This window comes from Sebastes umbrosus, chromosome 7 (assembly GCF_015220745.1).
Source record: "Sebastes umbrosus isolate fSebUmb1 chromosome 7, fSebUmb1.pri, whole genome shotgun sequence".
NCBI lineage: Eukaryota > Metazoa > Chordata > Actinopteri > Perciformes > Sebastidae > Sebastes > Sebastes umbrosus.
Window position 1 is genome coordinate 11,573,549 of NC_051275.1, and position 15,439 is coordinate 11,588,987.

The following is a 15,439-nucleotide window of genomic DNA, read 5'->3' on the forward strand; positions in this document are numbered from 1 at the left end:
TATGTTGAAAAGAAGTCAGTATAGCATGTCGAAAAAATAAAAAAATGATATTACAGTATGTCAAAAGAATGTCATAGTATAGCATGTCGAAAAAAAGTCATAGTATAGCATGTCGAAATTGTTTTTAAAAGTCATTATATAGTATGTCGAAAAAAGTCATAGTATAGTATGTTGAAAAAATAAATATGTCATAGTATACTTTGTCGAAAAAAAGTCATAGTATAGTATGTCGAAAAAACTTTAAAAAGTCATAGTACAGTATGACCAAAAAAAGTCATAGTATACTCTGTCAAAAAATAAGTCATAGTATAGCAAGTCATAGTATTGTATGTCGAAAAAAATATGTCGAAAAAAAAGTAATGGTATAGTATGTCGAATAATTTAAAGTCATAGTGTAGTATGTTGAAAAAAGGTAATAGTTTAGTATGTCGTAAAAAAGGCATATTATAGTATGTCAAAAAAAAAAAAAAAGTATATTATGTCGAAAAAATTAAAAAAGTCATCCTGGGCTGCCGGCCATTGTCGTTTGGACGTGGCCAGTTTGCAGACCTCGTTTAAGTTGCTCTCCACTGGGGGATCAGCATCAGATGCACTTGGGGGTCTGGACTGTTGAACAGGGAAGGTGGAGTCATCCTCCTCATCCTCCATTTCGAGGATGTCAGAGTTTGCATAGCCCTCTGCGTCCTCACAGTCCAGCTCCACTTTGATGAGTTCCTCGAAAAGTGGAGGCACGTTCGAGCAATCACCAGTCCGCTGAGGCTCACAGCTGATGGGTGCTGGTTGTGGCTTTTGGGGATGGGTCCTGACTATTGGATACTACCACTCTCAGTCTCCTTTCCAGGATCTTTTTTCGGCATTGACACACAGTGGGAATATGACTGGGGGTCAGCCAGCGATGCTTGAGCGTGTTTAGCACCCATGCAAGCTATGCACATGGGATGAGGGTCTAGCTAGCCTAGATTAGCTGAGGGAGCCTATAGTTTCTTCACAGGAAGAAAGTAAGAATGATTTTGGAAGGGTCGGTCGACTGTGGTAATATGAGGGGGCGTAGTCCACAGTTCGACCTGTCTGTCACTGACAGATGTGGTGTCATTGGAGGTTCGGTAGTTGGTCACGCTGAGGCGATTCCCGTAGTCAAACACCGAACGACATTAGAAAAAGATCAAATTGAATGTACATATGGGCGTGTGAGTATTGTTTAAAAACAGACTTTAAAAAAAAATCTGACCGATATAATAATCTGTGACACTTTAAATAAACTGTATGCATATTTATTTACATCACATTCACATTACAGTTATACATAATTACAATGCTACAGCATGATACTGTAATATACAAAAAGTGCTGCTGCAATTTTAGTTCAGAATAAATCATCATCTTCAGCTCTAGTTGCACACAACACCAAGACACAAAAACAAAACCGTTAACAGGGTTCCCTTCAGGTCCCCAAATCACAACTTCTCCCCCCTAAGAAATACACAATTGAAATACCCCAAGAGATGCTGAAAACCCCATTCAAAGAAAGTCAATTCAACACAATTCAGGAAAAAGGTTAAAGATTCCATATTAAAACCAAATCCGCCACAGAGTTTCATCAAAGAGACCCGATCAAAAAATGTAATTCAAGTACAATAGGCTTATGATTCAACAGCTCTGGTTCAGTGTGAACAAAGGAAGTCGGGAATAAAAATCCTCTCAAACAGAAGAAAAGCAACAAGTGACAAGATGCTTACAGTGTCTTCCAGTGTTTTTAATGATATTGCACACCTAATAATTTAAATATAACTCATTGTCAAGTGATTTATTAAGTAATATTGACTTTTTTTCAGCAGTGAAAATCAGTGGAAATCATCTCTTAAAAGCATTGCTAGTAATTTATTTAAATATGACCTATACAGCTGACCTATCTTTAGGTCATTTATGTAGAAGAAGAAATGGGTAACAATAACAACGTAGATGGTAAATATTTATAGAAAAGCATTACATTTTAGCAAACTACCAGATCTGAGTAACAGCTGAGTTGTGACAAAAGAGATAAAAAACAACAACAAATAAATTAAGAGAAATCCAGTGACTTTAAACGTATTTATCTCAGTCCAAGGCGCGATGACGCTTCACCTATCTGATGCTGATTAGCCCGTGCCCTGTTGCTATGGCAGCCGCAGCCCAGAGCTCAGAGGAGGTCAGGCAGTATGAGGCCTGGGGGTTTGGGCTCCACACAGTTAATCCAGAAATTGGCGCAGCTGGCGTGGTACTGGTGGCCCCCGTACAGCAGTTTGAAGTTGTCCGTCTCCGAGTTGAACGCCTATCAGAGTGAAAGGGTGAGATATTACACCCCTGAATCCCAGAGACAATACACTCATCTGTGCACACAGGAGGAAGAGGGATAGATATGGACAGGAGTGAGACACTTTCTTATGCTTTTACGGTACTAGTTTGTTGCAACTTGTTCTGCCTGCTGCTGAACAGAAAGAACCACTACTAACACACAACTAACACACAACTATGATTTGCTATGTGCACCATTCTACAGTTTTAAGATGTTCATTTACGGCATGATTCACATGCAGCACTTTGGTACACAGTTCAGCTTTCATGTTCGTGACCCTGCTGCACATTTCAGCCAAGTTACGCACAAGAAAATTGCCAAATTTGCAGTAATTCAATCAAGGCATTCCTGACATATCACAAGAATGGGATGGGCATGAGGTCAGGTAATCAGTTCATCCTTAAGTCCAGGTGGACATTTGTATCAAATTTGAAGAAATTCCCTCAAGGTGTTCCTGACATATCACGTTCACGAGACGGACGGACAGACAACCTGAAAACATGATATATATAAAAAACCATAGATGAAGATGCCGGTGTTTTAACCTGAAATTACAAATCATGTCTTTCAAAACATTAAAAGACATCTTGATGCATGTTGCTTTATCACTTCGTCCCTTTTGATTACGCAAATCCAAACAGACAAGCATGAAGACAGTCTCATACAAGCGTTGCCTTGAGGCCGTATGTCTAATCAGATGGCGCTATGTCTACAGTTTTTATGGTAAATGGGGAGAAAAGAAATCTGGAAAAAGATATTGTAGTTGAAAGTCTCCCAAGAAATGGCCAAGTTTGGCTGGAGAGCAAACTTTACCGGCAAGATTTAACGATCAGAGAAAAAAAGAAATTGGACAGGTGACTGACCAATAACATTGGCGGACGTGCAAGTTGGTGCTACAACAACAAAACAATTCTAAAAAAAAATGTGGATGCTGTAGATTAGATTATTGTCTGTTTTTACAGACATTTAACAATATAATCTGGCATTTCAGTAGAATAGTTGAGGTCAAAATGACAGTGACGGCTATTTTGACTCCAGGTACTGTCCAATCTGTGAAATAGCAGAGATGTATTTGCTCACCACTTGCAAAATTTGCCTCAAGGACCTGTCATCATCAATCATTGCCTTTATGCAACGTTTTATTCATCTAAAAAGACAGAGTTAATAATCTAAATAATCTAATCTAAAATATTCAATATCTGGTCAATTTATATTTTAAAACTGGCTGAGAAGTTCTGCTAGGAAGTTTAAAGCACAAGCTGATGTGCCATTGTTTCATTAAGGGTTCCATCATGCTTTGTACCAGCAGATATGAATTAATTCATTGATTTAATTAGCTACACAAGGGGCGATAATCTCCCCCAGTGGCAAAACAGCCAAAACCTGTTGCTTCATTATATGATTTTGTTTTGTGCTTGAAAAGCTAAAAGTGTTTTGAACTTATTGTTTAATCTCTAATGATCTGAATACACCGTAGCTGTTGAAATTGAAATGCGGTGATCTGATCCCCACTTGAGTGCTGTGTGTGTGTGTGTGTGTGCAATCAGGAGATGCTAATGTGTGTGACGCGCTGTTTAAGAGTTTGCATCCCTGGTGAAATAGTGGAAGCTGAAGTCGGGAGAGAGGAATGAGTCATGTGCAGTGAATCATAGCCTCCCACACAGAAAGGAGAGGGAAGACGCATGCAGAAAGCAACAACTGCATACAAAATACACGACCACGGCACACCATTAAGTCAGACACATCTCCACCTGTCTGAATGCAGTCTGCAGCACAGATGCTCCCGATGGATGAAGGGCTTTCTCACGCAAACTGAATGACACATTTCCACTACGTGCTTTTTTTCTCACACACACACACACTCACATTTCACATGCAGAGCGATTTCCTATCGGAGCTCTTTTGTGCCATGGCCTACTTGTTTCCACAAACCTGCACTTACGACTGCCAAAGCTGGAAGATGTTGGAGGGAGAGGATGCTAAATGAAAGGGTGGTCACACAAAGACACAGTGATGCCTCCTCCTTTCACCGCAGAGCCTTTCCCTCTCAAACAACCTGCACTTTTCCCTTCACCCTCGCACACTCCAACTCCTTCTTAGACTTCACCTGTATGGCAGTGAATGTGGGCCAATTTGGCCTGTTATAACTAGACAGATGCTGTCTACTCTTAAGCCTTTTAGACAGGCAGCGTCTGGTTACTCTACTCTGAAACACAAATGAGAGTATTCCCTCTTTCAAGCTGGACCTAGTCAGATAAAACTACAACTCTACTAATTTGACCTTTGCAACCTTTGCATGTAAAGGTTAGGGATTCAGACTGAGCCACCATCAGGTTAGACAACAGTAAAAACTACCCAGAATCATCTATCTGGCTTTCTATACTTCTGCTCTATACAAATAAATGAGGCATAATTACCCATAACCTCCTGTCATTGCCTTTAGTCAATGCCTGTAAGCATAACAGAAGTCCAGAGCAAAGAGAAGTGTGTACAGAATGAGCAGCAAGTAAACATTCATGATCTACCGTTTCACCAGATCAGAGCTCCCTTTTCCCCGTTTATTTGTGAGTGAAAACATGAGAGTATCCAAGTTATTATCCCTCAGGGCTCCTACACATTTTTCCATCTCAAAATTCAAGAGATTCGGCCTTGATTGATCTCAAATATTGATTGAATGTTTCAGTCAGTGTTGAGTATGCTCATAATAGCAGATCAGTGCAGTCTATTTCAGAAGCACACCATTACTGCGATGGTACTTAAAAGTAAAGCTGTGAATGACACTGATGCATGTAAAAGATTTCAGTTTTTTGAGTGCTTTTGCCAACAAATCGGTCCAGACGTCTTGTGTTAATCATCATGGTCATCAAATGGCATTAAAGTAAAGGTAAACTTTTCAGAGGAATTTAGTCCACTAGACATGTTGTTTTCTGTTGCTGTTATCAGCTGCTCCAATAACAGACTTGGTTTGTCTATGAAATCAATTTTACTTTCAGAAATTTCCATTAAATCCCACCCAATGGGACCTTATTTTGGAAAAAATATGTATGGTAGGCAACGGCGAGAGACAATTATTTTTTTGGTTTGTTAATTTAAAAGATAATTTTGCAAGTCATTAAATTCGCTATTTGTCGTAGTATCATTTAGTTTTATGTGAAACCGCTCAGTGAACTACATCTCTCGTCTCATACAATGTACGTCACCGACACTAACTAGCTAACATAGCTCTGTTCCACGCACAGAGGAAACGTTATCTATATCTTGATGTGTTTTATCCAGTGACTCCTGGTCTTTTTTATCAGCCGGGAAGTGAAAGAACGAGCAAGACCCGTTGCTCTTGTGAGTACATCCTAGTACGAAACACGCAGGCATCGTAGCTTCAGCGTGAAAGACATCACTTGCGCGACTTTTGGGTGTGTAGTCTTTCCAATTACGTATTTTCACAGTCTTATACTTCAACAGTTTTACAACAAACTGTGACTTTCTTGACTTGCAAAATGATGTTTTAAATTGACAAACATCATATGTGTGATTCATGGCGCAATTAAAAAAAAAAAATTGTCTCTCGCTGTTGACTACTGTTCATATTTTTTTCTGGAAATTAGGTCCCATGGTGGTCCACTGGAAGGTGAGGGACTTCTCCTCTTTATTAAATTGTGCATTTCTTTAGATTACAATGGAAGAAATCATGTTGTTTGGTGATTTAAATCATAAACTATCAAGTCAATCCTGCTGGGTGCTGTATAGAAGCGGCACATTAATGCATTTTTGTTTTTTTTCCAATTTCAGACTGAATAACTTTCACATTCACACAGCTCTTTTCAGGCCTGGCATTACACAAGTCATTTATTTAAATGTGTAGGAACCCTGCTAACCCCGAGGCACAATACAGCAAGCTGTGATAGAGATGGGCCACCAAAAAACAGATTTACAAACTCAAATTTTGAGGAGATGGAGGAACATTTTGGGGGGAAAAACCTGACAAAGCTCGGATCCAAACTTCTGTTAGCACTGCTGTCATATTTCCTCGGGTAAAAGCTACACAGAATAATCAATCCAGATCCTCGAGGCACTTCAGAAAACCTGCATTAATATAAATAGCCAGAAATGCTAAATTATTCAACTTAAAACCCTTTCCCATGCTTCTCCCTGTAATTGCTCAAATTAGCATTTATCATTTAGCAGAAAACGCTGGAGCATCATTAGCTGAAAAGTATCACTTATGATCAAATATAACTGCTGCTGCCTTTGAGTGACAAACGGAGATTGCCGGTAGCTCATCCCTAACTGCGGCATTCCCAAAATGATCGGTCCAACAGCAACAAGGTGAGACTGAGGCTCTCACTGAATATGACTAAATTATTTTTTTGGCTCTATTTGTGTCAACAAACAGAATAACAATTTTACAAAATCTTTTGAAGGATTTAAAATTCACTGCACGATTTAAGCGGGAACCTTCAAGCTCGTCTGCTGTCACATTTCTTTGATGCCACATCAACATCTCCTCCCTTCAGTACCTTTGGTTGAAAAACAAATCAGTACCTCTTCACTAAAGGACAATGCAACAATCAGTGCCGTCTGCTGTAGCCAAAGCTGCTCTTTCGCTTCATTATACTCCGAGGGGATGCTATTCTCCACTCGGCTTTTATTCGTTCTTACCAGTGTGGCTCTGCCAAAAATGCAATTAAAAGATGGGTTATTAATCTCATGCTAGTGGCACAGAGACAAAATAAAAACTGCATTCATTTCAGCCTGCCTCTGTGCACACAAGAGTGAGAGGTGAGAGAGTGTGCGTTTGTGTGTGTGCAGGTCTAATTGTCAGCTGCACTCCCTGCTTATGACTAATGTGTAAGCCACATCTGCTCGCGTACTAGATGCCTCTCAGTCAGCCACATCTTGCTTGGACCATCCATCTGTTTCTGGCTGAGCAGCAGAGGGGGAATGCGAGAAACAATCAGCGGCACCATCCTGCCCTCTAAACCGCAGGGTCTGAGAATACCATTAATGGCCCACGTCGATGAAAAGCACAGCCACCGTAAGGCAAGGAGGTAGACACGCAGCAATTCTGCACGTAGCGCCCCCCGGTCGGAGTTAATAACTGAACACTTATCAGAAACACCGATGGTTGTTAGCTGCAGGTGGCGAGGTGAGCAGTTACCTCGAGATAGAAGCGACAGAATAGAAAATGAAACCCTTCCAAGACAAAGTGGTGACCTTTGTGGCCTTGAAGAACCAATCCCAGAGTGCAAGAACTCACCCTGAGGTGCCAAAGTGACAAATCTCTTCTCTCACTTATTTCAAGAGTGCACGTTATTATCCTGAGACACTTTTTTTTTTTTTAGTCATCCTGCAGTATAAAAGCTGGGACCGCTCGTTAATCCCCTCCTCCGAATGGTGATTGTCCAATCGTAGCTTAGCAACGGTAACTAGACACGTCAGGCCTGTCAAGCTTTGGATTTCTTCACGTTGAAGCGGTGCACATGAAACACAAAAAACACGATAGCAAAAGTGTAAAGAATGTATTAGACAGTGTGTTTTTCTCCCCTAAAGTAAGCTGCAAATCGTTAACATGTCTGGTTAGCTTTCGACCTACAGTAAAGTTAGTAGCCGAGAGTTATATCAGAATTCAGGGAGGTTATAATTAACTGATTACATTATTTTGTGGAGTTACGGTGTAGTATTTCCGCACTGTGTGGAAGCCGGTCGCTATCAGAGTTTAGGCTGATGTTAGCTCTTTCCTGCTTATTATTACATTTAGGGAAGTTTACACTCCAGCAACTCCAGTTACCTGAGATAGCGTTACACACTTTTTAGTCTTTATCTTAAAAGCCCTTCCTCTTTTGTAATGTTAAAAGTACAAACAAGCTAAACTAATACTAGAACTAACTCTATACAGTTAAATTTCTGCACTGCAATATAAAAATTAAAGTTTTTACATGGATCAGCTGGTGAGGATGCTGAGTCTTTGCCTGGGATATTCAGATTTAGTTTCAGTCTTAGTAGCCATAAAACAAGTGAGTTGGAAACATAAAAAACACATAACATAGCCAGCTAGCTATAGCTGATCTGCCAGCGACAGCACTCATCTTTGTCTACAAAATTGATGATCACTGGCTTGAAATGAGGAGCTGCTTCTGTCTACACTACTTCAGAGTCATTACAAACTGCATATGTGCCGTGTGAGAAACTGAAAGCTTGACAGGCATAGCAACAGTAACTTAGAGGGACGGGGCTTAAACCGGTCAATTGATTTTAAGTTTCTCAGAGTGATTTAGGCTGTTGGTTTCTATCTGTTACAGTGTTGGTCGTCTGTAAGGAGAGAAGAAGTGGAGAGAAGTGAATCCTGTCACTTTGGCCCCCCCATTGGTAAGAGGAGAATAGGCCCCCCGAGGCCCCCAGTGGGAAAGAGTGAAATGAGATTCGGTTGACAGTTGAATGTTTCATACTCGTTTAAACAGACGTCCAAGAGTGCTTTCATCTTTGTTCTGCAAAACGTTTCAAAGTCAAAGAAATGTCAGTTGTTATCCGATGTGGATGGGCACAACAACATTTATGTAAAAAAATGGATCCACTAACAGTTGATTCCGTGTGTGCGCACAAACCTTGCTGCGAGCGTCGACGTTGAGCAGACACACCCCGCAAGCCAACTCCTTGGCATTCTTGATGCCGTGCCTCAAAATACAGGAGGAGAAATCGAGGGAGCTTTCATCAGGCTGCATAGAAAAAAAAAACACACACAAACTAATTTTACTTGATGCCGCAGGGCAAAATGTAGTCATTCCTATTCTTATAACAACAGCAGTGAAAACAAGTCTGCTTACAGTAAACATCTCAGAGCATTATCAACTTTTTATAAAGATTCAGCGATGTGGAGTAAAAACAAACAACACGAGCATATAAACCCTTCTTCTTTTTAAGAAAGAAAAGCTACCTGCATGCTTCAATTAAACATTAGCTCCTTTTTTGTGTTTCTCTCTCTCCCTCCTCGAGATACTGTGTGTTTTATCTTCCTCTGCTAGCTCTGTGGATGAGGACAGTCCTCCTCCCGTCTGTTTCTGCTTTACAGACGGGCAGCAGACAGCTGGATAAATAAATCCATACAGTCCTTGTCATCCCTTTTGAGACGAACACCAGCCTACCCTAAGGCTCCGGCTACATCGCAACCAAATCGATGAATCATTGATTTTAAGCTAATGGACCGACAATATTGGATTCGCATTTCATTATGTTATTTGCAGCTGTTTTATTGTGAATGGAACCACAGCGCTCCATTACCATGTGCATATACTGAAGAGTTTAAACATGTCTGGGTGATAATAGCAGATAGTAAAAGCAGTTGCGTACACAAAATTAATTATTAATATTTTGGATTTAATTAATAAATTACTTAAAACCATTAAACTGTTATGGTGTGTCTCCCAAGATGTGACCGCACCTTATTGATATTTTATATTTTGCACTCTTTCCTACTTGTACTGTAACTGCTACACAACGATTTCTATTTGGATAAATAAAGTTCTATCTTATCCTAAATCAGTATCTTTGTCCGTGTTTGGGTGCTTTACTGTATCACTGTTCTGTGCTCTAGAAGATTCATATTTTTTTGAGTATCTTACAGCGAGCTTGGCCAGCGACATGAAGCCCATGAGGTTGTTCCACACGCGGCTGATGTCCTTCAGCAGCTGCTGCAGCTTCTCGGAGCACACGGCTGTCGCCTTGATGCCCAGCTCCACGCGTCTGGTGACGCGATACACTTCCACCACGCCTGTCAGAGGAACATACACAAGTGCATAAATAACAAAAACATGTTTTTTGTTGCTCTTTTTGTTCCATTTTTCAGTTGAGGCACACTGTGTTCAGCCCCTCGCTGTGACACGTTCGCCGCTCGCAGCTCATTGAAAGCAGAGGAGCACAATGAGGGAGCAGGACCTTGTCAGACCAGGCAGAGATAAGCCATCACACCAGAGCTTGTTTTTAATCTTGTCCTCTCTGTCCTTCAGAGGGTGTAAGGCCACACACAGGGTTCTTTAACAGCCTCGTGTTCACACTATACAGCTAGCCCTGGCTTGTTCACTGTGGTGTGTGTGCATGTGTGTGTGTGTGTGTGCACACATGAGTGTGTGTGCATGAGTGTGTGTGCACATGAGTGTGTGTGTGGCTTTTGATTCCTCACCCAGCAGGTACTCCATGCCCTGAGCGGATTGGATGACCTCGGTGCAGACAGAGGAGCTGCTGATGCCGTTCAGGATGTTGTTGGCTTTGGTGATGACCTTAATGTGGGAAGACGGAAGCCAAGTGTTATGACATACAGGATATACTGTATACATATATACATTTTCATCACTATTACATCCTCTGCCTTCACTAGTTTATGAGATTTCTTGCTGAAAAAATAACCACAAAGTTAGATTTGATACAGACTAGTTTTTTGGCCAAGAGACACTTTTCCTGGCAATAAGTGGTGTTTTTTTATGTTTCAAAAACTTTAATAAAAATGAGAAAACAAATGCCGCATTGTCTCAATTACTGCTGGAATATTAATTTAACGTTTCAGTCGTTATAAAGTTGACCAGACCGAAATGTCGTGAATAAATAAACATTCCAGGGAGACAGCGCGCCAGAGTTTTCACATTTTTAAAAAGTGTGTTTGCAGGGGGAAAGATGATTTGTCCCAAAATGTAAGTGATAAGAAAAATGTCCTCATGTTGGAAAACATTTCAGCGCATTTTGGTTATCTTAATTATTCTACTACATTTGTATTGTCACTCTCACAATTAAATCTAGCCATGGGACAAGGTCAGAAGCAGGACACAAACAAATACAAACCTCCAGAGCACTTTCCAGACACCTTTGCCACTCGTATGCGTAACGCTCGCTCTCCTGCAACAACGGAGCGCAAAATTATCTCACATGAACACAAAGGAAACTGAGAAAAAGGGGGAACATGTCTGTATTCTGCAACCTTTCACAGTCCTGAGTATTGTGCTGAAATCCGGTGGTTGATAACAGTGCTAACATGTGGTGCAGTTTACGTGCAGTTAACCTCACCTCCACCTCCCCAGTCAGGTCCTTGTACTTGTCCCTGATGACAGGCAGGGCGGGCTTCTCGCTCAGGGTGTTGGATCGGTCTCTGAAGGGCTGCTCTGGAGCCGGAGACGGGGGCGAACGCCCAATCTCCTTGTCGCCCAGACTGTGACTGCGTTTGTGGGAGCCTGAGGCAAAGCGAGAACCACAAACACACATAATAAACTTTTTTTGTTTTTTCTATATCGGTTCAGCAACCCATGGTGCTGACTCATTTTGAGATATGCACCTGTTTGTTTGCAATCATTGCACTTCCATTCTGTTGCAGCTAATTCCTCCCGGACAAGGACAGCATGAGTAAATGCTTAATTTGTGACTCACAATAATTACGTACTAAACAGAGGCACAAATATGCAGGTATGAATTATTCATAGGGACTCACAGACAGACAAATCCTGGCAGGGCACCACAACAAACATAGGCTATTCCAGTGGGGCTGGCAGTTAGTGCATAGTGCGTGTGTGTGTGTGTGTGAGGTTTGTCCAGACACAGGTAATCTACCTCCCCAAACTCCTCCACCACCCACAGAGACGTGCGTCATCCTCCCCACAAGCCAGAAGCTCCACCATGATCAGATTACTGTTTCACTGGGCGATGAGGAGAAAAGCAAAGCTCTCTTTCTCACACAAATTAAATCCAGCACAGGGAGATAAATCTATGGGGCAAATGGGCTTTTATCACAGTGCAGGCAACGCTGATAAATTATTCGCGGAACATGACACGAGCAAACAGCAGTTAAAAAATGAACAGCCTTTCAGTGGATACGGTTAATTTGTGCTCATGGATCTGTTGGCCTCCGCTAATCCATCTCACCAGTCACTGGCACCACGGCAGAGCTGTCATCTCAACACTGCCATCTAATGTCTGACAGCTTTATTACAGATCTGATGGGCCGAACGTGTGGGGGTGGGGTGGGAGAAGAGGCTTGAGGAGAGCGCTGTCGCGCCATTTTAGGGGCCAAGGGTTTAGAGTTAGCCAATAGAGTCACGGTCGTAACGAAAAATGTAATGTTTGGTCAACATGTTGATATCAACATCGCTTTATAGAGCTGAAACAAATTAGTTGACTAACAGATAATGGGTTGAGAACATGCAGCACACATTCACTTATTCAAGCTTCTCAACTGTGATTTCCTGCTTGTCTCTGATTAATATCTCTGTAAACTGAATAACTTTAGATTTTGGACAAACCAATTTGAAGACATCATCTTGGTTTCTAGTAAATTGTGCATTTTTCAATATGTTATATACATTTTCTAAACAACTGATTTAGGGCTACAATTAATGACTATTTTCATTATCAATTAATCTGCTGATAATTTTCTTGATTGATTGACTGTTTGGTTTATATATAGATGTCAGAAAATAATAAAAGCTTGCGACTCACCTTGAACACACAAGTCAAAGGTTGCCAGTTCGTTCTTGATCATCTCCTCGCTGGACTTGACTTTGGTCTGAGCGCTGGCTTTGAGGAAGTCAGACTTGCCAAACTTCGGCTTGTCCCCCTGAAAGGCTCCGAACTCATCAGAAGCCTCGCTTTGGTTTTCCTCAGAGCCGCCCTCGGCGGTGGCGGCGGGCGAGTCTGACTTTTCGGAAACAGTACTTGCAAAGTCCCCAAAGTCGTCCTCGTTGTCGACACCTCCGTTGTCGCCGGAGCCGAAATCGGCAAAGGCTTCAAACTTGTCATCCGTGGATGAGCCGTCGTCAGCGGGGAAGGAGGTCGCGCTCTTTGCTACGGAGCTGCTTGTGATGTTTTCGGTGCTGCCAAAGGTCAGCTCCTTCCTCTGTGCTGGTGCTAAAGATGGAAGGGAAGCTCCTTCAAAGCCCTGCAACTTTCTGACCTCACAGTCCTCCCGGTCCGACCAGTCATAGCTGGCCAGGGTGCTGAGGTCCGACGTCCCAAAGGGGTCAAATTTCATGTCGTCTCCTTCTGTAATGACAACACAGACATACCGATGGTTCCTAGGAATAGCACAGATGCTGTCATGATAGGAGGTAGATTAATGGACCAGGATGAGATTTCTGTTCGATTATCACTGTGTCACTTAACTAACTGTTGAAGTGAAATGTCTTTTCACCTGATGGGAATCAAGTCTTATATTTCCTCACGTACCTCTCTAGTGGTGTCTAGCCCTGCAGACAGAGTGGTTTTGTTTTATTTTTCCCAGGTTTTGATATATTTGTCTGACATTTCTGCCTCTAACCAAATACAATGGAGGTCAATGGAATTTTGTTTGTGGTGCTCACAGTATTGAGAATTAAGCAAAAGTTTTAAAACACTTCATGGTCTAGCTCCAGCATACAGTATTTTGTATTATTTGTAAAGCACTTTGTAACCCTGTTTTGAAAGGTGCTATATAAAATAAAGTTATTATTATCTCTTTCTAAAAACAATATCCCCGGTTACCCTGGATAATGTGCACACCTCAATGTGGACAGTTTTCATTGGAATGCAATGGTCCCCTATGAAAGCAGTCCTTTTTTTGATTATCCGGAATAACCTGAACATTGCTTTTGAAAAGAGATATTTCTGTTAAATCTTTGAAATGTCATTTTTCAATCCCGTAAACACCACAAAATGAAAGTCCATTCACCTCCATTGTGCTGGGATGGAGGTCAAAATCTCACAGATATCTCAAAACATGTGCGGATAAAACCTAAACTACGACACCACCACTACAGGTTGTTTTGTTATTTGGGAGGACTGAGCCTCTATCACCTGTGCTGCATAGTCAATAGTGTCAAGAATGAGATGTATTATAAAAAGGACCCCCTCCCCATATTTTGCTCTTTAAAGATGTGAAAACAAATTCTGCAATACACAGGCAATGAAATACACCATAATTCAGCACATTTACGATGACGGTTTTCTTCATTGTAATACTAGCGCCTGACTAATTATTGTTGTTGTAACGGTAATACATCCTCTCACCCACATTTTTGAGAGTTCTGTTTAATAAACCATCTCGCGAACAGTAAACAAATTGTTTTGATGTCTGAGCTGAATCATGTTTATGAGGAGAAAATTACTGCCGTCATTTTACTGAAACACAATGAATACTAACGCTGCTTTTTTTTGCAGTGAACAATTCCCTCTACTCTGGGTACCACGTCTCGAAGGTGACAAACAGCGTTCCTAAACAATAATCAGAGTTGATCTCTTCATACTAAATGCAAACTGAAGGATTTTGTCTCGAGGCTCGAACAACATCAATAAAGGATCTTTCCTGTCACTACATCTGCTCAGTTTCTTACACTGTGTTGTGTTGACAGAACACGGTTTGTGACTAATACTGACTGACACCGCTTGCACACATTTGTCAACACTTAAGTATTATTCAGGTCTCCCTCTCAGCTTCTCTCACACACGCTCACAAACACAAATCGACCTTGTTTGAACCCTTCCTATTTTGCTTGACAGAACCCCTCAGGTACAAAAAAAGCAATTTGTGAAATTGACAAGGACCTAGCGCTGTAAGCCTTGCGTCATTAGATCACTTTGCGGCTTCTCAAGAAAAGGAAAGGAAGAAAATAAGACGGTACGCATTTGAGCAATACCAACAGTAATATTTATTACGACAACATGAGTAGAGAGAAAGAGAGAAAGGTCACAAAGTACTGTGAAAGAGGTCTATCATTACAAGAGGTTTGTCAAACTAACACTTGTAAAATTAGATTTCAGTCATTTTAGAATACAAGGGCATGCAGAGTCAGGAGAAAAAAGTAAGAAAAACAAACAGCGAGTAGGTAAAACAAAGATAATCTGAGGATATAGAAGCAGGAACCAGAATGAGAAGGCACATTCACAGACTAAAATCAGTAATTCTGGGGGAGATGACAAACTGTTTTACTATTAGGATGTAAAGCAACAGGTGTTTTGGAAAAGATATGAGTACAGAACACTTGAAAAGCCAGGTTGAAAAAAGATAATTCAAAGAACAAGCTCAAGGCAGGAAGCATTAACCCTTTGAGGACCTGAGGGGAAATTGGTACAGCATCCCAAAAAGCAATGCTTGTTTGGAAAGGC

General features: G+C 41.2%; 1 protein-coding gene across 8 annotated transcripts in view; it reads right to left on the reverse strand.

The window, feature by feature from the left end:
* Positions 1–1,255: 1,255 nt before the first annotated feature.
* synrg (synergin, gamma) overlaps positions 1,256–15,439 on the reverse strand; it is a 42,650-nt gene continuing 28,466 nt past the window's right edge. For 6 of the 8 annotated variants that reach the window (XM_037774618.1, XM_037774617.1, XM_037774616.1 and 3 more), the window contains 8 exons: positions 12,800–13,342; positions 11,378–11,541; positions 11,156–11,209; positions 10,503–10,599; positions 9,946–10,094; positions 8,932–9,042; positions 8,776–8,814; positions 1,256–2,308 (listed from right to left, as the gene is read on the reverse strand). In XM_037774618.1, the coding sequence (XP_037630546.1) occupies positions 2,177–2,308; positions 8,776–8,814; positions 8,932–9,042; positions 9,946–10,094; positions 10,503–10,599; positions 11,156–11,209; positions 11,378–11,541; positions 12,800–13,342 (1,289 nt within the window). In that variant the 3' untranslated portion in view covers positions 1,256–2,176. The remainder of the gene's footprint in view (positions 2,309–8,775; positions 8,815–8,931; positions 9,043–9,945; positions 10,095–10,502; positions 10,600–11,155; positions 11,210–11,377; positions 11,542–12,799; positions 13,343–15,439) is intronic. The other 2 variants (XM_037774614.1, XM_037774619.1) reach the window with 1 other exon arrangement.